The sequence below is a fragment of the Pleurodeles waltl genome, chromosome 10, assembly GCF_031143425.1.
Source record: "Pleurodeles waltl isolate 20211129_DDA chromosome 10, aPleWal1.hap1.20221129, whole genome shotgun sequence".
Classification (NCBI taxonomy): Eukaryota; Metazoa; Chordata; class Amphibia; order Caudata; family Salamandridae; genus Pleurodeles; species Pleurodeles waltl.
Window position 1 is genome coordinate 181,898,488 of NC_090449.1, and position 24,433 is coordinate 181,922,920.

General features: G+C 42.2%; 1 protein-coding gene across 4 annotated transcripts in view; it reads left to right on the plus strand.

The window, feature by feature from the left end:
• Positions 1-24,433, plus strand: part of LOC138261322 (uncharacterized) — an 888,401-nt gene that overhangs the window by 595,259 nt on the left and 268,709 nt on the right. For all 4 annotated transcript variants that reach the window (XR_011199068.1, XM_069210158.1, XM_069210160.1 and 1 more), the window contains 2 exons: positions 3,844-4,200; positions 6,358-6,708. Coding sequence is in view for 3 of the 4 variants with exons in the window: in XM_069210158.1 (XP_069066259.1) it covers positions 3,844-4,200; positions 6,358-6,708 (708 nt within the window). In the remaining variant the exon portion in view is untranslated. The remainder of the gene's footprint in view (positions 1-3,843; positions 4,201-6,357; positions 6,709-24,433) is intronic.

Genomic DNA, 24,433 nt, shown 5'->3' on the forward strand with positions numbered 1-24,433 from the left:
AAAGCCTCAGAGGACTGTTTTTGTGCTGGGAGGTGTCCATTTGTGCACAAAGATAATCCTGCCTGTAACACAGGCCCCCTTGCATCATGGCACAAGGGTGCCTGCACTGGCGCAAAGCAGTATATTGTGCGCCAGAGACAGAGAGCAGGATTGCACCATATATTAGTAAATAAGGTGCATTACTGCCCTCTCCCGTTCAAGCAGCACAGCAAGTTGTTGTGCAGCGCTGCTTTGCTTGAAACCTTGAGAAATCTTGCCCTTAGTTTACAGCCCTGTAGTTTGCGCAATAACCCAAGTCCCCAATAATTAGGTTTGAATAAATCATAATATATGCAGTCTATTAGCCAATGCAAAATTGTAGAAATTAATTATTTTTCTTCATAGATAATGTGAATAGTACACGAGACACATCGTGCATAAATACAAAATGTGTTTAAAAGTAAAGCTAGAAAGCAATCTGTAAATTTGTGCCTTTTGCAAAACTGATCAAAAGATTCTAAACAAGAGAATCCGAAGATGCCAAAAAGTGGAATCTGAAATGCATTTTTCTTTCCTACAGGGTTTATGTGTTAAGGTAATAAAGAGGACATGCCATGTCTATAGGACATACTTTTATGATAAACTCTATATATAATGTTTGTGACAGCAAAACGAAAAATGCATGGATTTACTTCTGTGGCTTTTAAAGATTATTCTTCTGCCAGCTATTTCAAAGGAGCTTCTATAACTCCCAGCATTAAGGATTCACCTTAAGTGCCATTCGGATAAAAACGAGATTCTTCTGTTTGGAAAAAGCAATGCATTGTTCCCAAGGGACTGGTGGTCCAACGATTTCATGACTCCACCGCCCCCAGTGAAGGTGGCCAGGAATTTTAGGAGTAAAATGTGATGTTGTTTGTCTTTCCGACCTCAAATTCTAGCAGCGTCTGGATTTTGGTTATCTGGGATTAAACCCATCAAAAAGCATTTTCGAATTCCTCCCACTTCTAGGCAGGAAAACTATAGCCCATGTCCTTATTACCTCAAGGTTGGACTATTGCATCTCTCTTTATTTAGGCATTGCACATCATTTACTCCATAAGGTACAGTGATCTAAAACGTGACTAAAAATCTGGTGCTTAAGCTCTCCCACTAGAGGCCGACCTCTAAGGGGCTCAGGTACTTCCACTGACTACTGCATCACAAGCAGGTTATTTTTAAGTCCTTGACTGCGCTCTTTACAGCCTTTCACTGACCTGGCCTGAAATATCAATCTGTGCACTTTAAGTGCTACGGCACTCAAAGGCGTCTTAGATTTTCCGATACTAATCTACGAATTTGTAATTTCAGGCATAAAACTAGAAGTGGAAAATCCTTTACCATGTTAGACTCAAAAGCCTGGAACCAACTTCCCTGCTAATTGGGATCTGTGTTAGAGGCCGGTTTTTGTAAGTGGTTATGTGTCTGACATAACACCAGGGTACTCTGTTTTGAGTAGCAGTGCCCTTTAAAGTAGTTCATCATTCATTTGTTCATTCGTTCATCATCCTCATTCGGGTAATGCATTGAAGTACAAACACATTATACATATTGTTTATAAAGTAAAATAGTAGAAGCTGATTTTGAAATTCATTAAGTGGTTTGTGTTATCCTCAAGGGTGTGGATCCTTAATGTAAATGGCAGAACAACATTGCTACTTAAAACCGAAGTTAGAAATAAAGAGGATGGAAAGTGACTGGTAGTTAAACTATTAAAAACTAATACTTTAATAGTTGAATTTTTCATAATGGTTGGTTTCTTTTGGTTATAATGTGTATTTTTTCAAAGAATATTGGGGGTTATTCTAATTTTGTAGGAGTGTTAATCCGTCCCAAAAGTGACGGTAAAGTGACGGATATACCACCAGCTGTATTACGAGTTCCATAGGATATAATGGAGTCGTAATACGGCTGGTGGTAAATCCGTCACTTTTCCGTCACTTTTGGGACGGATTAACACCTCCTCCAAAGTTAGAATAACCCCCATTGTTTTCTACTTTAGTGTTTTATTTGTAGTGTTTGTATTTTCGTGATGTAATAATGTTTACATTATAATTACATTTTTAAATGTGTTTTTTTGGGTTGTATAGGCTGTTAGGTGCATAGTGTTTTTATAACAATTTTTAATATTTTTAATGCTTTAGAAGTCAATTACATTTTTCGTACTATTTGAATAGATATTTATTTGGTTTATATTTTGGGTTGTTGGGCTCTACATTGTTTTCAGGCAGATGATATTTTGAAATGTAATATTTCTAAAATATTTGTGGAAATGTTTTTTAATATCATTTTTTAATTTTGTAATTGTTTAAAAAAATTCATCTGTTTAATACATTTGTTTCAGATTCTTAAACCATTTTTATTTAGACAAACATTTTTAATTAACTGTGACAAAAGAAAAATCTAATTTTGTGAATTAAACTATCATGTTAATTTAAATTTGTATATAACTTATTATTACATTTATTACATTTGTGTTTTACTCCTACTTTTATGATATTGCTTAACTTTAGTAGGTAATACATTTCTGATATTTGTATTGTTTGCATTTTATATTCATTGATTTTCTTTTTCCTTAACTTTGATTAGTTTGGACTCCCCCAGAGTCCAACACTATTTGCAATTTTGCTTAGTGTCTAATGAAAATAGCAAATCTGACCCACCCGCCAACACCCCAGAGTTCAACACTTTCCCCTATGATGCTTGGTTTGGAGTAGGAATACTAAATCTGCTGCACACTCCACTGAAGTTCAACATTTTTCTTAATTTTGCTTAGTTTGGAGTGAAAATAGTGAATCACACTCTTCCCATCTCACCCTAACTCCAGAGCCCAGTACTCTCCATAATGGTGCTTAGTTTGGACTTGGAGTAGTAAATCTGACACCCTGCATAAATATGTTAATTTATGAAAAAAACATTTTTTATTAAAAACTGATTGATATGTTTGTAGATTTATATGTAATTTATTTTACAGTTGTAACTTAAAAAAAAAGAATGGGTGTCATTAGGGGTTCCGCCATCCGACAAACTCCCGACGAGGAGACAGTCATGGTGCTGGCAGTCTCTCCACCGCCCCCATTACAACTTTCTCACTGGGCTGACCAGCGGAAATCAAGGTTTCTGCCAGTCAGCCCAGCGGTAAAGGTGTGGCAGCATTGTTCCCAGCTCATAACTGAGCCAGCAGCAAAGCTGCCACATGCAGGGTGCACCAGAACTCAGTTGCTCTCCGCCAGCCTTTTCATGATGGTGAAACCGCCATGAAAAGGCTGGCAGAGAACAAGCTTGTAATCAGCAGCGCGGTGCTGAGTTCAGCCCATCGGGGTCTTGGATTCTGTCAGGAACGGCTGAAGATTGGCAGGTCTGCTCGCCAACTTCTTAATGTGGCGGTCAGACTTAGGAATTTGAACCATTCAATATTTTCTTGAAATGGATATTTCCATGCACACTTAGTTGATAAACATGTGGAATCACTGTGGTTCTGCTTACTAGTACTGGTGTCTTACACTGACCTTAAAGGTGTAAGACCATCACACTCAAACACAGGTTGATGGTGGCACAGGGGTCACTAATATCAAGTATTGCCTGCACCATATTGACCTAGAGTTGCGACGTAGCTATACAATTACCTTTATTTACTGTCCACGGTAAATATAGCGGAAATGAGGATGAGTAACTATAAAACTGTTTTGTGACAAAGTGGTTGGCTTTGTATTGTATACTAAAACAGATGGTGGTAGTAGTAGTACTTCAATGGAAAAAAAAAGTAATTTATCATTTTATACTGTAGTCTGCACGTTTCCGTACATGCTTTGATCTATTTTTCAGACGATGGGGTTTCCACATAAAATTGTCACTGAAGGGTCGTTCTATGCCAACACTTGCAATCTGAACATGAACACAACATTGCAGCTTGATGGCAAAGCAGTTGCTCTTCACCTTGAAAGCTCCTGTGACCAACAATATACAGTTTATGGATCACTGAACCATTCCATGCCCAAACTCAGCAAGATTGGGGTGTCATCTGAAAATGCCATACTGCTTTCTGCTGGCAAAGGCTCCACCCATGAAGGTGTAATCTTGCTCCAAGCTGGAAGCTGTAAAATCAGTGCTCGAGCAAACTTTGAGCCCAAAAATAAAACTGAGTGGATGCTGGAGACTGAATCGGATTGCCAGCTTCTTAAGGTATTTTTATTTGTTTATCGAAAGTAAGTAGTCCTTCTATCAGACTGATGTATAGTGAAACAAGATTACACACTAGGGCCTTTTACAGAAGAGTGATAACATAGAGAGGAGTTGACAGCAGTGTGTTGTTGGATTATTTGCATAAGCCTTAGATGGCAGAAACTTGAACACAAATGTATACAAATGCTCATCATGGCGGCATTTAATTACAAAATTAAGGGCAGGTGCCAATCTTTTTTTTTTTATAAGGAGCCAACTGCCAATGCTTCTTAATGCTGGCGTTGTCAAATGACAGGGCTTCTTAGACTTCATTCCACCGCTGTACACCTCCTATCTTCTTAGCTTATGCCTCTTATTTTCATTCTTCCTTGGTCAATTTATCCTTTCTTTCTCTTCCTCATTTTTTTCCTCCTTTTACGCACGCTCTCTCTTGCTCTGGGTTTGATGAGGGAAAATGCACTGTGGTCCCCAAATATGAGTGCATACCACTTGCACAAATTAAGCATTACATTGTGATCACTATAGTAATCAAAAAGGAGAGGTGGAGACACAATGATGATAGAGTTGGTTTACATGGTGTTTTCAGCAGAAGAAATAGGTTTTAATGTTGTTTTGAAGTTTGAATAGAGGGTGCTTGATATCCACATGATGGAGGTTTTCTGGAGAGTGAGTATTTTTTATTCTGTGTGGCTGTGCATGAAAATGTTTATGTTTATTATTTTTTCACCTTCTATTATTCCTGACTACATGGAGTTTATAACCTGAAGAACATAGGGTCTGATTACAAGTTTGGCCATCGGCCAAGTCGACCGCCAAACTCATGGGGTTGAGACCACCGTCAACCCGGCAGCATCAACCCCACTCCAATAACAATGTTCCCACGGGCTGACTGGCGGAAACATCATATTATGAGATTCTCACCATACAGCCCAGCAGGAACAGTGCTACGATATTGGTCCCAGCTCGACCAATACCATAGCACAACAGCACCCTCGGAATGCACTCTGTCTGCGTAGGGGGGCCTCCAGCACTTCCTTTCCACCATCCTTTTCATGGCGGTTTAACCACCATGAAAAGGCTGTCACAATGGGGACTTGTGATCAGCACAGCAGTGCTGAACTCAGCATGGCCATGGCTGACCACAAGTCTGACCACCGTCAGAACATCAGGAACCTGGGTCGTAATGTGGGGGACCAACTGCCTGGAGTGCAGCAGACTGACCAACACCGCATGGTACCCTAAAATATTGTTGCTGGGTACTAAAAATCATGTCACTAAAATTCATTTAGTTAGGAACGTTACATTTCAATTTTCACTTTAAAGCATAATTGCTTAAAAACTGCAGTTGGCAGTAACCTATTTCATTATTTAAAATCCAAACTAGGGGATTTATTTATGGGGATTCGGCGGCCGTATGCCAATGTGAAAGGGCAGGAATGCATGGTATTTATGCAATATGGTGCATTCCTGTCCTTTCCCCCTGCGCTGGTGCACAATTGGGTGCCTAGCGCCAACGCAGGCACCCTTGTATCATGGTGTAAGGGTGTCTACGTTGCATGCAGGACTGTTTTTGCCGGAAGGGGCACCTTCTTGCACAAAAACAATCCTGAGAGGCATGTTAGTCTTTCCATTTGTGCTGCAGAGAAAAAACAAGGAGGTGGCTTAAGGTTTTGACGCTTCCCTAAGTTTATATGATTCAGTAAATCTGAGGCAGCATCAAAATCCATGGGTGTTCCATGGGAAAACCCATCGCAATGCCAATACCCTTCTTGGCGCAGAGTAAGGCAACACAGCAACTTGTGCTGCTTTGTCTGACTCCATATCTATGAGGCCATTCAAAGCCACACAGAGTGGCTTTGCATGGCCTCATAGCTATTGCTGAGACTTTTTCTGATGCTCCAGCGGTACAAGCCTCTCATAAATAACCCCCTAGATTGTTTTAATACTGAAAACATACTATGTGCTTGTATTAATCTACCATAACTGAACAGGTACAGAAAGAAATTAGTAGAAGATCTGTTTTCTCTGAATAAATAATAAAACGAACATTTTACTTGAATGTGTATTGCTGTATGTTTTGATCTGTTTTGCAAGTTTCAGTAAATATATAATTTGCTCTAGAGCCCTTATGTCTGATTTTCTTTTCAATATTGACAGAATTTCCGGATTCCTGCTCACACCCAAATCAATGGTTCCGTTCAGATGGAAGGATGCCAGGCAGAACTCCTTTGCACACTCAAAATGGATGGTCATCCTGCCTACCTAAATGTGAGCACGTCTTGCCAGCCACAAGCCAGCCTTGATGTGGTATTCAGGCATGACCTGCCGCAACTGAAGGAAATCCCGGGGCGCAGTGCTCTGTCCCTCAGGGTAGGAAAACAACCAAAGCAAAGTGTTGCTGTTGAGCTGAAATCTGGAAATTGTGAGTTCCATGTCACGGGGGACATTCAGTTTGAAAATAAGATGCAGTGGGCAATGCTGCTCGAAAACAAATGCAAATTTATTCAGGTATGTAGAATGAAGAGTGCTGCAAGTGAAATATCGTTTACTTTGTTGGTTCTGATGAGCGCGGTTGGATAATTCCATCTGGTGTGCCTTTATTTAAATCTTGTGTTTTTTACCGTCCTTGAGGCTCGATGGTACTACTGAAATTGCTGGTAGCTGCTATGTTATGTTTAGTTTTCAGGACAGGGCTAACACTGTAAGGCAGTGGTTCCCAACCTTTTGACTTCTGTGGACCCCCACTTTATCATTACTGGATTCCAGGGACCCCCACTGAATCATCATCATTTGAGTCTGGGCCCCCCCGAGTTATTACTGAAAGCTGGGGACCTAATTCGTTAATATTTTTAAATTTTCTATGCAGTCATAGACCCCTTGAGAAGGCTTCGCAGACCCCCACGGGTCCCAGGAGCATAGGTTGGGAACCACTGCTGTAGGGTATATATATATATATATATATATATATATATATATATATCAACTTTTATTTATTTTCTTATCTGATGCGTTCTTAGCAGGGTCATCATAAGATTGTTCTTTACTGGAGTCTTAATTAACCCCGATTCTTGCTACTGAGGTTTCTATTTTCTGAAGTCTGTAAATAAGTGCCTTTGGAACCTTAGCAAACAAGCCACCTCAATTCTAACACTTTTCAAAGATATCATATGCAAAGAAGGCTCTGTCGGTCACATGTATTGCTAAAAGTACAGTTTAAAAAAAAATGTAAATGATTGATAGGGACCCCAGGTTCAAGTGTGACTGCTGACATTATTTGACATTCTTCAACCCAAATGTATTGTCTAGAATATATTTGAGGTTAGCAAAGGAGTGAGTGGGTAATGGATTAAAACCCTGTAAAGTAAACGTCTAGGGTCAGATGTACCACCCTTTAGTATTGCGACTCACAATTTGTGAATCTTTGCGATTCGCAAATTGCGAGTCTCGATAACAAATGCACAAGAGTGTAACTCACAATGTTTGCGATTCCCAGTGGGATTGCAAATGACCCACCTATTAATGTTCATGAGGTAGGTCGCAATTTGTGACCCCATTGGGAATGGCCACACTAACAGAGATGGCAGTCTGCTAGAGACAGCAGACCACCTTGTCTGTGACTGCTTTTAAACAAAGCAGTATTTTTTTTCAAATGTAACCTGTTTTCCTTGAAGGAAAACTGAATGTATTTTAAAAACAAAAATTAAAGTTTTCTTTTCATTTTTTCAGAGCAGGCAGTGGCCCGCTCACAAACAGTTCTATTACAGCAGCTCAATTCTAATATTCAGCACCACTGTCAAGTTAATACTGGACCCAACAGAGCAAAACACAGCTCAGCCAGTGCACCTCAAGTCTAACATCCAAGGCCACTGTTAATGAAAACCACCACAGCTCTGCCAGAATCCATCAATTCCAACATTCAGTGCACATTTCTTCTTAGTTCTAAGGCTCACACACACGCCATTCAGGAGTCCTCGCTTCTGTGTTTCAGAGGCAATGCCACTCCCATACTGGGCCCTACTCGCAGCTTTACCAGAGCACCTCCAGGCCCACATACAACTCTGTCAGTGCACCTCAACCCTGACCTGCAGCGCCCCATTTCCAGCTATTAAAATCCACACATTAACAGTTTTGCTCTTTCAACTATTTATTTTCACTCCTCTGTCTTTTTTTTTATTCTGTCCTTATTCCTCTAGCTACCTCCTCTTTCAAACTTGCAAAAACTTGGTTATTTCTTTCCTTGTTTCATTTTTCTCTTTTGTCTTCAACAGGCATTCATTCTGTCACAATTTTTTTTCTCTTACCTTCATTCTTTATTTGTCTTTTTTATTTGCTCTTTCCTTTTTTTAGATCTGTCTTCCTTCCTTTCTCTGGTGTTTTTCTTATCTTTATCTGTCAAATCAGGTTTTACTATAAATCCCTCTCTTTCCCGTCTGTGTGTGGAAGCCACAAGTTACTTGTCGGGACCCGAAGTGTCAAAGTGGTGTTCCCATTCCGTGTCTGTGGGAAATGTGTCATGCATACATGCCCGGGCTCTTTCACTGCTTATTTCTCTCATCTTCTCTGTTTTTTCTCTAATGCTAATTTTTCTCTTTCTTTCCAAACTTCTTTCATTATTTTTTCCTCTATCTTTCATTTTGCTAGCTTCCTTCCCTTTTTTCTTTTGTCTCACACATTTGCTCTATTTCTTCTCTTTGTTGTGTTTTCCTTTTCTCGTACTTTCTTTCCCTTCTTTCTTTTATTTCTTCACAACTCCTTATCTTTCTTCCTTTTGTCTGTTGCATTCCCTTCTCTTCTCTTTTTGTGCCCTAGCCACTTTCTCTCCTGAGGCTTAGTTATCAATGGAACAGCAGGTGAAGTGGCACTGGGACCCAGAGATCTTTGGACCTCACTCAAATCTAATTACTGCTGTATTTTCCTACCAATAGTGAGGACAACCATTTTCCTTTCTTAGTCCAGGGCCCATGACACCGTTAATACGCCACTTGTCCTCTCCATCTTTACTCCTGACTCCCTCTTTCCTTTCATCCTCCAATCCGTCCCAAATTATATTTTTGTTATGGTCTTTTGAGCATTAAACTCTAGTAGCAAAAGTTTATTTCTGATAAAGGTTTATGTGATCATTGTATATGTTTTAAGACAGTGGAAGAAGGCAAATGGAAGTGGTTTAGTTAAAGACTAGGTCACTGGAATTCTATGGCAGGAAAAGACCAAATTATGAGGCAGGGTTGACCGATTTAAGTTGCAAGAAAAATCCAGTTATGAATTTAAAATGCCAATAGCTCTAACTCAAGAAAATACAAGACAGATTGCTTGTTCTTGTTGCAAACGGCCGGATTCTGCGAATCGGGCAATTTGCGACGAGAAAAAAGCTTTGTACATGTGGCCCTTACTCCTAAAACTAAAAATGTAGTCAATACAACTTTGAACAGTGTTTGTGGTATGTGAATTTTTCCATAAATACGTTACACAGTTTATTTGAAGGTTCACAAAAAGGCCTCTCTTTTGCCTAGCTACACTACAAGAAAAGAGCAGTCTGTGTCTATAATGGCTAGTATAGCGCAAACAGTGGAAAGAAAGGCTTGGGAGTTGTTAGCGCGTCAGACCTTAATAAGTAAAGGTATAAGGGGACTCAAATAGGTTTATAAGCCCTTTGACTCACATTAAGATGTTCCCACCATAACTCCAGTAAATATAATAATCAATAACCAGTCAATAATATCAATAATTAATGATAATCAATAGCACTAGTAATCAATTGGAGTCAGTAATTTTCACTCACCATGACTTTTCAGTCATGAATAACCACACCTTTAGTAAAAGTTAGAATATTAATTTCCCTATTCTAACAATGGTAATATCACGTAAAATAATCTCAAAATCAAATGATAAACATACAGAAACAACACTGGCTGTCCAAAGCGGCGAAAGAAGTTTAATTTAATCAAAGCTTGAGCCGCTTCACATTCTAAAGTTACAGTGTAACTTAATTAACAAGAACAATTGTGCAATCAATATCACATACATTTACTAGATTCAGCAAAGTAAAGACATCAAACGTTACTCCATATAGTGAATTTCATTAGTGATGAATCCTATCTAACACCAGATTAGCATCAGCATGTTTGGGCTTCATGCAAAACAATTTAGTAAGTACAAATTTGGAAAACATCTAATTATGGCTCTTTCAAAATAGTGCAGTTGGTAAGTAGAAAGAAAAGGCAAATAGTCTTAAGAAACACATTGTTAATAATATACCTTTCCTTAAATGGGTCGGCAAGCTATGATAGTCTCCATCATCAGGACGTCAGTTCAGTCAGCAAGGCACCAGGATTCAGCATCAAAGTTCAGGAAACACAAAGGCCCTCATTCCAAGTTTGGCGGGCGGCAGTTGCCGCCTGCCAAGCGGGAACCGCCAATTGGCCGCTCCGCGGTCAAAAGACCGCGGGGGCCATTTCGACTTTCCTGCTGGGCCGGCGGGCGACCGCCAAGGGAGCGCCCGCCGGCCCAGCGGGAAAGGGCCTGCAACACAGAAGCCGGCTCCGAATGGAGCCGGCGGTGTTGCAGGTGTGCGACGGGTGCAGTTGCACCCGTCGCGCTTTTCACTGTCTGCTAAGCAGACAGTGAAAAGCATACTGGGGCCCGGTTAGGGGGCCCCTGCACTGCCCATGCCAGTGGTATGGGCAGTGCAGGGGCCCCCAGGGGCCCCAGGACACCCGTTCCCGCCATCCTGTTTCTGGCGGTGAAAACCGCCAGAAACAGGCTGGCGGGAAGGGGGTCGGAATCCCCATGGCGGCGCTGCATGGAGGATTAGCCCAGCCGGGGCTAATCCGGCGGGAAACCGCCGGACCCGTTTTTCCGACCGCGGCTTTACAGCCGCAGTCGGAATGGGCAGGGAAGCACCGCCAGCCTGTTGGCGGTGCTTCCGTCATTTTAGCCCTGGCGGTCGCGGACCGCCAGAGTTAGAATGACCCCCAAAGTCTTTAAGCAGTAAAGTTAACCACATCTCTTGTCAAGACCCTCAAGAAAGTAACGACCTTTTGACCAGAAAGAAAAGGGCAAATGTGCTATCTTCCATCAGTGCAGTCTGGCTAAGTTAGAATTCCTAAAACTACTTCCCAAGTCCCTATTGGTCAAGGGATTGCCTGTTCACACTTTGTCCAATAAAACTAAAATATCAAATCTATAATTTCTACTAGTACTTGGTTCACATGTCGCTGATTGGCTCCTCTTGTAATGTCCTCATCATTCGGCTCGTCAGGTAACAATATTGTTGCAGCTTATACTCCAGTGAGTGTCTCATTTGTTCTCTTCCTGAGACAATCAGTATGACACATATTACACTTATAATGTTACATTTAGAAAGAACAGCATCTTCTAACAATCAGTTCTCATGAGAAAGACTTTTAGCTACGAGCACATTTGGTCAGCACAGTGGAAAATCACAATTTAATTCTCCAAGCAAATGTTTTATTAATCTGTTTAAAAATACAGCTTGACATGAGGCTGTGCAACTAGGCCAAGACCTCCGCTAAGTTAAGGCCTATAATTAATCAAGCTTAATATATAATGCATAACCCTTAATATGATGTAATACTACATTAATTAAACAAAAGCTCCATATTTCATATTAATAAGCCATTAATAAGTATACTTCATGAAGATTGGCGGCCACTCACGTGAACACATTTTCAAATGCGTGCATTATTTTTCTCTATATTATTAAATTTTCTACGCAAGTGTGTTACTCAGACTACATGAATATTCGTTAATAATTTTATTAAAACACTTACTTTAGCAACCCCTCCTCTGATGACTAAATGTGTCGTCACACTAAACTATCACTCACAATTTTTTGCATCAGCTAAAATTCTGTCATTTTAGTCCTTTCAAATCCTTGTTCCCTTTTCAAATTTACCCTAAACAATTTTTCCCTTTTCTTTTCTTCCCTGCTCTGATTATTCTTTGTCTTTTCCTTTTATATTCTTTTACACAATTTACATATTCCCCATATTCCAATTAGGCAAATCATGATAATTAATATCCCCTGTAAGATTTTCAATACACCCCCTTTCCCAGTGTTGCTGAGCCAATGTCCCACTGAAGCAAAACCTTTACCAACTTTCTCCCAAACAACTGGTTCTTTCAATTCTTTCAAATCAGCACTTACATTAGCTAGGATAGTAAGTAAGCTTCTAATTTCTTTACTATTATCAGGAATGAACGAACAACAATGCCTAGAATTAAGCATCCTACAAACTCCACCATCCTTTGCTAAAAGATGTCTAATTCAAGGCGATTCTGAAGAGTCAAGGCTCTTTCAGCAGCTAGTTCAGTATCTATCAGGAGTATGGCTCCTGAAAAATTTGTCAGCATGTTATCTGCAATAGTAGACAACTTTCGAATCTGTATCAAATTCAGAACAATTCACACTGAAGGAATTATTGCTCCAAATATATCTCCCACTATACCAGAAGGAGACTGTCTCCTCTGTCTCATATGATGTAATTCAGTCACTTTTGGAAACTTTTTCAAGTTATCCATTTGAAAAATCTTTGGGAAAACTATTCCCAAGTAACATGTCCCATACCATCCTCTTGGAAGACGGTAATGGGCATTAGGACCACAGATGTAATATATCCCAGAAAACGCTGGATTCTGTCCATTCAATTAAATGCCCATTTACTCTGAAACAAAAACACGTCTACTTTCACTCGTTCCCACAAATAAAGTGTCAGTGCATGATTTAGGTCTATATATACAGAGTTTCCCTGTGTGTTGCGAATCTAGAGCTAAATTCCCTTGTGTTTTAATTGTACTATAAGCATAATCATTCTTGTAAGTCCTCTTTTCTAGGCCTTTTTCTAACTTCTCCTTCAATGCCTTTCTCCTGTCATCTGTATGATCTAAGAAGCTCTTCTCTATAGGTGTAAGCAAACATGTTAGATTGTTCTTGCGAGCGTAAGCTGTACCAAAGGTTCATGTAGGTTCAAAGAAACCTCTAACTCATACTATGTCATTATCCTTAGCTATTCTTTTCAAATACCTAATTATAGAGACAATTGAAAACAGAATATCATAGTTGGAGTAGAAATACTGAATGTAGTCCTGATTATAGAATCTTGTTAATATCAAACTACAACTTATCCCATAAGTGAGAGGAAAACTGTAATAAGTAACTCCATCTTTGACTGATGAAGGAATTTGCTTACACACAACAATTCGTTGCATCCATCGTCTCAACATACTCACTCAGCATGCGATAGAAGACATTAGAAGAAAGTTGTCCTCGGGCACAGGTACCTTCATGCAAATACTTCTCATTTAACCTAAACTTCTCTATTGCTGTTAGTGCAGTAGTTGTTTAAAAATCGGACGTATGGTTCGTTTCACCCTTATCAAGAACAGTCATTCCCACTATCAATACCACAAACAATATTCCACATACAATCGCCGAACCAATGCTCATATATTTGCAGCACCTATTTTTCCTGGCTAATGCCAATCATGACCTGTAAACAATTAGAAAGCAGAAGAGAAATTTGGAAAAAAGCAGTAAAATAAAAAAAAATCTTCTTTCAGTAGTTATTTACAGCTCTCAGTCTTTCTTCCAGGATCCCTTGTCAAAATCGGTAAGCAGCTTGTCAAAATTAGGTTTCAAGAAGTCAAATCAGGTTATCAAAGTCTTTTCCTGGTTACTTTCAACAGTCTCTTTCTCTAAAAATGTTCTCAAATTGTTTCAACAGTTCAGTTCTTCAGCTACCTTCAAGTGCCAAAATTATGACCTGGAATGTTTCTATCAAAACAAAAAGACAAAAATTATTTCTGCCATTCACTTGTAGATGCATATGCCCATTCACGACCAGCGTATCTTCGACTTGCTATTCTCTTTCTTTTCAACTTTCGATCACCATTCAATTCTCCTTCACTTAGATCTTTTCTCCTTGTTGTATCTACTTCTTCTTCAATTGTTGTTTCAACAACTACTTCCTTTCTCTTTGCTTGTGACTCCAGCCACTTATCTCCTTTCACTGGACCCTTGGTCAATGTTCTTTTCAGTGTTGAACTTGAAACATCTCCTTGTTCTATGGTGTTTTCTCTTGTCGGACCTGCAACTGGTTCTGGTGGAGTCAGATCACAGTGACTTTGATCCACCTCAACTCCTTCCCCCTCAGGGTCTGGCAATTGCTCTGTTTGTCTCTCAAAATCATCTGCTTCTGGAAAAAACCCTCCTTTGACTAGGCTCTCCTGCTGCCTCAATTGAGATAGGCTCACTGTCACCCTCCTGGAGGTCTTCTTCTTCGTCTCTTACAGGAGTGACTGAATCGTCCTCAACAGGCTCAGATTCGGTGTCATTTCCCCTTTGTTCTCCTTCAGGCCCTGAGACTTGTTTTGCTGTTGTTGGTACTTTCAACAACTCGGCTTCCTCATCAGTCGTCATATCACTCTCTTCGTGTGACTGGCATGGATCCAGTTTGGAACTCCAGCACACTTTACATCTGTGGCAGTTGTCAGAACTACCTGGAAAGCACCCTTTCAACGAGGCTCCAAACACGTTTTCCTCACATGTTTCCGGACCACTTCCCAGTCACCGGCCCTCAGATTGTGCCCTGGGTCATGGATCGGTGGCAGTGTGGTGGCTTCCACCTGCTGAGAGAAAGAGCAACTGACATCAGCCAGACCTTTGCAGTAGTCCAACACCATCATCTGTAATGTTGACAAGTGCATTTGCAGGCACCGCTGGCAACCTCATGGCTCGGCCCATAAGGATCTCATGCGGCGACAATCCTGTCTTCCTGTCGAGTGTGTTTCTCATTGTCATCAGAACTAAAGGCAGTACGTCGGGCCATTTCAAATTCGTGACCGCACACATCTTTGCAACTCTAGACTTCAAGGTACCATCCATTTGTTCCACTAGTCCTGATGCTTCAGGGCGGTAACTACAGTGCAACCTTTGCTCAATGTTCTGTGCTGCACACAGTAATTAAATTGTTTCAATGTTGAAGTGACTTCCCCTATCTGATTCTAACGAGATCGGAAACCCAAAACGTGGTATCAGTTCCCTAACCAGTAGTTTCACTACTGTGAGACTATCATTTCTTCGTGTAGGGTAAGTTTCAATCCAGTGACTAAAGATGCAAATAATCACCAACACATACCTCAAACCTCCAAACACAGGCATCTCAATAAAATCCATCTGCATTCTGCTAAATGGACCTCCTGCTCTTCCAATGTGGCTCAGATTAACCACTGTCCCTTTCCCAGCGTTCATTTGATGGCAAATGATGCAACTATGGCAGACTGCTTCAGCAACCTGTCTTAACCTTGGGTTGAACCAAGTGTGCTTGAACAAACAAATCATGGCATCCCTCCCAACATGTGCTTAACCATGATAATACCTAGCCATTTGAGACAAAAGACTGTTAGGCAAAACTAATTGACCCTCTTCTGAAACCCACAATTCATCTTGTTGCTGTACACATTTAATTTTGCTCCATGATCGTTTATCCTCCCTGTCAACATTATTCTGTAACATTTTCAATTCCTCCAAGGTGTCAATTACTTTCAATGCAAAACTTGGACATGTTTCATCTTCTTCAGGTAACAGTTCCCACTTATCTTTGAACAATATACAGTCAATGCTCAAAACCTTACGACTTGATCTGCATATTCATTTCCCATTGGCATGAAGTCCTGAGACTTCTGATGTGCACTGAATTTCACCACAGCAATCTTTTCAGGCATTTCAGTAGCATGCAACAGATCTTTAATTCTCACACCATTCCTCACTGGTGAACCAGAAGAGTTAATGAAACCTCTCTGTGACCACAACTGGCCAAAACCGTGGACTATTCCAGATCCATACTGGCTATCCGTATAGATGGTAACCATCAGTTGAGCAGAAACATGGTATTCTCTAATAAGAGCTACCAGTTCCGCTACATGGGCAGCATACACTCCTTGAAGCCAAGAAGCTTCCGGAATACCAGTAATTGTGCACATGGCATATCCTGCTCTCCGTGTCCCTGTATTGTCTATTAGATGAGAGCCGTCAACAAATAAAATTTGGTCATTCTTTCCAATCGAGTATATCTAATGTCAGGTCTCGGTTTTGTGTCAGTTACTTCAAGACAATCATGCTCAACGTCTTCGAACTTTTAAATTTCAACATTTTCATTAGGAAGGAAGGTTGCCGGCATAAGCACTGTACATCGTTTCAATGACACATTTGCTAACCCTAGAATACTCATTTCATATCTGGTCAATCTTGCACCAGTCAAATAATGCGCTTTCGTGTAAGTAGGATATCAATAGAGTAAGGGACCATTATAGTCAAGGGATAGCCCATCACAATGCCCTCACACTGTGTAAAGCTTTGTCCAACTGCACACAAACAACCTGGTAAGGCTGCTGCGACTGGGTCCAAAGTAGCTTAAAAATATGCTACTGGGCGGTTTACACCTCCATGGACCTGTGTCAAGACAGACAAAGAACATGCATCACATTCATGACAAAAGAATGTGAAAGGTTTCATGTAGTCAGGCATACCCAAAGCCAGAGCCTTGCACAGACTCCCTCTCAATTCAGTGAACGTTTTCATTCCAGCCTGGTCTAACACTATGGGATCAGTGACTTCCTTATGAGTCAGCTTGTGCAATGGCATTGAAATGACTGACAACATTGGCGACAGCAGCCCACCATCCCTAGAAACATCCTGACATCTTCACTTCTCTCTGACAGTATTGCAATTTAAGTGGGGACACTTTAAGACCATTCTTTCCCAAATGGTTCAGCAAAGCAATTGTGTCATACTTGCACTCATCCCTTGTTTTGGACGCAATCAGAAAGTCATCAATGTACTGTACCAAGGTCGATTGGAAAGGCAATTCCAACTTCTCCAAATTATTTTTCAAGATCTGATTAAATATGGAAGGTGACTCTGGAAACCCTTGAGGAATTCAACACCAACAGTACACTCAGTCCAAAAAGTTGAAACAAAAGAGAAATTGGCTATCCTCATGAAGAGGCACAGAAAAGAAGACTTGCGACAAGTCGATGACAGTGAACCATTCCGCATGACATGGAATCTGAAACATTATCACAGCTGGATTTGGCACCACGGGATAACATTTGACCACAATGTCATTTACTTTTCTCATATCCTGGACAATTCGAACTTTCCCACAGGGCTTTTTCAAACCCATTATTAGTGAATTACATGGGCTGCTTAACACTTCTTTCAGAACTCCTTGTTTTACAAATTCTGCAATTATTTGGACACCCTTCATAAGAACATCTTGTGGCGCGTGGTACTGGGGAATTTGAGGAAAAATACCATTGAGCTTTATAGTAACTCTAACTGGCTCAACTCCCTTTATCAGACCTATCTATTTTCCTGTCAGATCCCACAACTTCTCCTTAACCGTTTCCTATAAATCAGGATGAATCTCCTTGACTGTGAGTATTGGAAAAAATTAAATCAGAGGGTACTCCTCATTTATTGTCTCTCATTCTGACTCTGGGGCTTGGTCATCTTCATCATCGCTATTCGTCTGAATCTCAATTCCATCATTTAAAGAAGTAATCGAGCATTTTGTTTTACACAGCAAGTCTCTTCCTAGTTGGACACTGACCCTGAATCACAGACTATGAATTTGTGCAGTCCCTGGAAGTTGCCAATTTTCCCCTGAACTGGTTCTGTAATTGGGTTAGTCAAATACTGATTCACTACCCTACAATCTGAACTGTTTTACCTGAAAGGGGCAGGTTTGGAACCTCAACTGATCTTACTTTCGAACGTGTAGCTCCCGTGTCAACCAGGAATGAAACTCTGTGACCAATGACTTTTCCCTTCACATAAGGACCTCTCTGATCTACTTCTAAGGAGGTTGCAAGCATACATGGCTCCTTATCTGAATTTTCGCTCACCCAATCATTGATTGTTCCATTCTTACTGGGTAACAGGAATTGGTGTACTGTTTTATTACTTTTGTTAAACTTCTGACCTGTGACCTGTTGAGAAAGCATAATTTGCTGCTGTTCCATTGGGGCTTGAGGTATTTAAATTTGCTGTGTAGGTACCATGGGAACCTACTGCTGCACTGGCTGAAACTGTGTCATTTGTACACGTAGCATTTGCACCTGCTGGACGGGTGGAAATTCTGCACTTGATTCATATTATTTTGAAAATTTGGGTTAGGACCTCTCATTCTTGGTCCTCCCATGTTCTGGAATGAATTGACTTCATTAGTTTGCTGAACAACACCTTCCTGCATCAACATCGGACACTCCTGTTTCCAATGTCCGACAGCTCCACAAGGGTGACAAGGCAATTATTTCTTCATTCATTGTACATCATTCTGAACCACTAGAGTACCCAAGTCAGGACCGCAATTTATGTTACCTCTGCGACCTCTACCCCTCATCTGGGGCTGAAACACTATGTTTCCCTGCTGCTGCTGTGGTAGCTGTTGTGGAAAATTCCCTTGCATGCCTGTCTGAGCAGCTTTAATCTGCATCACCATCGCCTTTTCTTTCAGCTTTCTCTGCTTCAACTCAATTTCATCACTACAGTATTTTGCATACTGCAAAACCTCATCAATTGGCTTTGCTTGCCAGCAAATCAAATGACTCTTAATCATCTGGCTAATTTCAGGTGTCAATCCTTCCACAGATCTGAACACAAAATTAATCATGTTCTTCGCCTCAATTGTCTCTGTACCATCGTAATGCTTGAACGCCTGTTACAACCTCTCATAATATGCATGTATAAACTCCTTTTCTTCCTGGGCTGTCTTGACAATCAATATTCTTCTGCAAAATTATCATTTTCAAAAATTCAGTCACTTTATAGTAACATTTCATTACTTTGGGAGACGGTGCACCAGTCATTTTATCTCTCTCTGGTTCTCTTGTTGGCCAGTCTATACTCTTCTTACACTTTATCCACAGATCAGCTGGGACCACTAGCTCTAATAAGGTGTTCAAATCCTCCCACAGGCACTTTGCAAGTTTTACAAATCTATCTGCCTGCTGGTACGACCTACTGCTTTTCCCTCAATTTTGGATAATCATATGTAAATGATAGAAAATTGCATCTGGTCCAAGGGACATGAACAAAATTTCCTCCTGGAATCTCTCTCATTGGTAAAAAATTTACTGGATCTTGTCCTTGCTGCATGTTTGCAGTCAGCTCCACAGAATCCCTATTCCTTTTCTCTCTTTTCTTTACCCTTCTGCCTTCCCATTTGTCTAATGCTCCTCAAGTCTAGGCACTTTGAAGTAATTCCCTAAGGTGTGACTTCATCCCGGCAGATGTCATGTGTTCAAAATCTTTAGTCTCAAAATATAATCTGTGACTCCTTTTCAAATGCTTTGTTTTCTCTATTTCCATGCCATACTTCTCTGCCAGGTCTGATAGCTTCTGATGCACATCGCTCACTTCCCTTGTAATCTTTGGGCACAGATATCTCAACTCTGCTTCTGTGTAGGATTTTAACCTGTTCACACCCGTTGTTCCCTCAATGAGCTCTCCCGCTTCCATGCTTAGCCTAGCGTAATTCAAATACTCCTCTCCCGTAGGAGCACTCTGCGGGGTATTCAGCTTGTCTAACCATTCAGTCAACTGCTGAGCAGTCAAACCTTGCAACAAGATGTTGCTGGCTTGGATAGGTAGTACCTGCTGTGCAGCTGCATTCAGGGTCTGTGGTGTCAGCAATTTCAAGCTCTGGCTAATGTTTGACCCTATCATAGTATCTGAAAGTACTCCGAATGGACTAAGGTCCAGCAATGATCTCGATCCATAAAAAATTTCAGGGGAAACTACTCGAGTGTTTTTATTACGACCTCCCCCCATTGAATTCTGTGTCCTGACACACTGTTCACATCCACTGGGTTTCTTCTGTGCACGTAAGGGTACGGCCGGACCAACAGTAATAAGTAGAGATATAGCATCTGGGGTTGATCTGGTACTTAAATTCTGTGGGAGAGTAACTCCCATGTTCTGATTCATAATTGAAGACGTATCTTACTGTGATCCGGTTACCGGAGTGAATATCGACATGACTTGTGGCTGCACTTGGGGAATTAAAAGTGGAGTTGGTTCTGTCTGAACCAACATTGGTCTTGGGAAAACCTGTTTCGTCAGCACCATAAAGTTTGTTGCTGTTTCTGTAACGGGTACGTCAGGGTAAATTCTCTGGACCTGTGGCAGTTGCCCCTGATTTTCTACCACTGGAATAGTAAGCGCATTAAGCCTACCTTACATCGTACTCCGTGTCAGACTAGTATTAACCTGCACCGGACTCACTGTCTCATTAACCTGTGTCGGAGCCGAAGAATCAGCACTGGTACTTGGACCACTCTTGTGTGCTGCATATGGTGGTGTATGATTTCTCAATACCTGTAAAATAAATTCATCATCATCTGATTCTTCCTCTACGGTTGAAGTCTCTCTGGTCTCAATACTTTCAGATGGGCTTCTACTAATCTTTCTAGTAGCTTTCCTTCCTTCCTTCTCATTGTCCTTCGTAATCGCTGGAAACAACTTAATTCCGTGCGAAGTCCCATTACTCCAAATTCTCTGAACACTGTCCCACCTAGCCTCTGTTGATGTCTTTTCTGCCTTCCTCATTCGCCTCTCGAATTTCTGTTGCGTTTGCTGGCTGGCTACTAGTTCCTCGCTAATGCCTCAAGCTGTGCTGGTCTCGGAAGGGGCTTCGATCCATATAGAATCATCCTTAAATGCTCTAAAACTTGAACGTTCCATTTGCAGGGAATGCTAAGTTTCCATCTTTCTCTGTCACTTTGCACCATTGCTTTAGCCAAAGACATGGCGCAACACCCTTTTCTTCCATTACAATATAAGCTGGTGTACCTTCTGGCGGTGTAGCCTCACCTTTACTTGTAATGTACGTATCTCCCCTTAAAGCACTCTTTAAAGCTTTGAAAAATTTAATCTTTTCAACTTTTTTTTTTTTTTCAAAATCAAATCAGGAGATGACGTTTAATCCCAGAATTCTCTTCACCCACCTTCTCAACCAATAGCGGGTCAAGGGCGGCTGCCAATCTTTGCGTGACACTTTCTTACTAACTGACCTAACCCAGCGGAGCCCCAATGATGTCACACTCACACGTACTGCGGCTGACAAAATCTTGCGGTTTGTCCTCCCACACTTCGATTCACACAAAACTAATGCAAAAATTATGAGCACTATCCCAAAATCAAAAACCAAATCTGCTGGTTTACTACAGGAAAGGTAACACAATCGCTTCAAAAACTTTACGGATTTTTCACTGACAGCTCTTTCCACACTTACAGCTACTCCTTCTTTCTCAGTCTCAGAGATTCGCAAACAAAGTTTGACCTGCCAATTTTACTCTCAACGGATCAGTAGGTCTGTCCTGGTGCACACAGGACTTGTCAGATCTCAGGCGAAATTCTCTTTCACTCACTTTGACTCACACTTTGGCTTGTCGACCACGCCCTATCGAACTTCTAAACCAGACAAATTACAACATAAAACCAAGTGTCTCATACACTTTTCAATATACTCCGGAGTCTTAGACCATGGAGGGTCCGTACATCAACATCCACATGGACAAGTTTTGAGCACAAAGCAAACACACATGTGAAGTTCAACGACTTCCCTACTCTCACACTTCGGAATATGTACACTCCTTCTACAACTTCATTTGGAGTACGCAAACTCCCTAAAACTTCACAAACATCACAATTCACCTGCAATTTGCATAAGCTGTGCAGGCGTGAGGCCCTACTTCTTTCACTCTATCACTAGAACACCAAGAACATCATAAACAACCATTGGAATGCTCCAAGATTCTGAGAAAGTCATTTCAGGACTTAGGGAAACATTTTCTCTCCAATTTGTATCATTCAAAAATAAATCCAAATCTCAGTATTAATGAACTCCCAAAAGACCAAGGTGGTCATTATGACCCTGGCGGTATTACAACCGCAGGGCCAAAACGACGGGAGCACCGCCAACAGGCTGGCGGTGCCTCCCGGCGTATTTTGACCGCGGCGGTAGCACCGCGGTCGCACCGCCAGGGCTGGCGGGTTTCCGCCACAATGGCCCCAGCGGATGTAATCCATTTGGTTTCGGTTTTTTCAGAGCAGGCAGTGGTCCATAGGACCACTGCCTGCTCTGAAAAAATATTTTTGTGGGCATTCACAAAGGGGAAGGGGTCCCATGGGGACCCCTTCCCTTTTGCGAATGAGTTACCATCCACTTCAAGTGGATGGTAACTGCGAGTTGGTTTGCGACCACTTTCGCGGTCACAAAGCAACTCTACATCGCAATGCGGTCGCAAATAGGAAGGGAACAACCCTTCCTATTTGCGAGTCGGAATCACATTTTGCGAGTCGGTACCGACTCGCAAAATGTGATTCTGCATCACGTTCAGCCTTTTGCGCCTCGCAAACTGCGTTTTTCACCATTTGCGAGGCTCAAAAGGCTTCCTACATCTGGCCCTAAATCCTGGGATCCCTGTGGCTGCCGGCGGGTGTTGGCACGGTTGCGCGACACGGGCGCCTGGGGCTGATGCTCATTGATACGGTACCGCGTTGAGCGGAGTGGCTGCTCGTGCTGCTGCGCCCCATTGTTTTTGGGGCACACGCAAGTGGCCTGTCTTGCTCCGGAGCTTGTCCCCCCCCACACAGGCACCTGACCCTGTTGGCGGCTGTGCCCTGCACGGAAGTGGCTCCTAGTTAACCTCCTGACTACCTACTATTGTTACGTGGACTGGGGAGCAGACAATTTACTTCTGCCTGGAGGCGCCCAGATGTGCTGCATCAGCTGGTCACCTTGCCCGCCTCCTATGGGTCTGTATGCGGTTTGACCGACAAGACAGAGGTGGGGGCTGCACGTGCTGCCGCGTCCTCCCTTCAGACGGCACGTGCAAGCGTGCCCCCCTGCCCACGTTGGCTGAGACTTGGCTTGTGCCTACAGTGACGCCCTGCATCACCACACATAATTTCCTTGCCACAAATATGGTGGGCACTGGCCGCCTCCCGTCCGGGAGTGGCGTTAAGCCCTCATCAGAAGCGCTACATCAGGATAGTCACAAGTTGGACGTTGGGTTGGCAGCAGTGGAGCGCACAGGCGCTTCTTTGGAGCAGGCCCGCACCTCTCTGGAGGGCAAAATAGATAGGGTTACCAGTGACCTTACCTTGCTGCATGCGGAACACCGCAAGCTGGCAGACAGAACATGCACACTCGAGGACCAGCTTGGTGTGCGGACGCCCACGACGTCTTGGCTGGAGTCCTCGTTACAGGATGTTCTGACCTGAATAGGCGAGCTGGAATACCGTGTTGAGGACGCTGAGGGCCGTACCCGGAGGAACAACATTCGGGTCATAGGCCTCCCGGAAGGCGTGGAGGGCCTGGATGCTGTCACCTACTCTGAATCCTGGCTTTGAGGGCTGCTGCCAGAGGGATCTTTGAAGCCCTTCTTCTCGGTGAAGTGAGCGCATAGGGTCCCTACCAGGACGCGGCCACCAGGAAACACACCACGTCCCTTTCTCCTCCGTCTACTTCACTATGCAGACAGAGAGACTATCCTCCAAGTGGTCAGGTTGTTGCCTCTGATCTGAGTGGACAATGCTCAGGTCATGCTGTTTCCTGATTATACGCTGGCTGTACAGAGAGGACGCGCCTCATATCTGCCTTTAAAATGAAGTCTCTGAGCCCTTGGCCTCACGTATTCTCTCCTATTTCCAGCCAAACTTCGTATAACAGGCGAGAACAAGTCCCATTTTTTTACTACACCGGAGTCTGCATGGGAGTGGCTGGAATCTACTGGTCGTATCAGTGGACGAGACCTAGAGACGGATCCAACAATGGCGCTTGGCTGCCACTTCCGCAAGAGACAAAACCGCAGAAACCGAGCAGCCACACCGAGGAAGGTGAAGCATGTCCCTGATCTGGAGCAGATCATGCAGGAGCGTTGATGCGCACTGCAATCAGCAGCGGCTATCAATTTACTCACGGTTGTTTCAGAGGAGGAAACTGAACTCTCACAGTCCAACAGTGAGGAACCCTCTTCTCTCGAGCACTCCTCTGAGGTGGGATCTCCGGCACACCTGGGGGTGACGCCCCAGAGGCAGATGATCTGCTTTAATGTCTTTATAATCACCATTGCCTGCTGACATCACTCCCGGATGATATCCTTGTGAGATTGTTCTCCCCTCAATTGTTGCAGTTTCTATAATTAG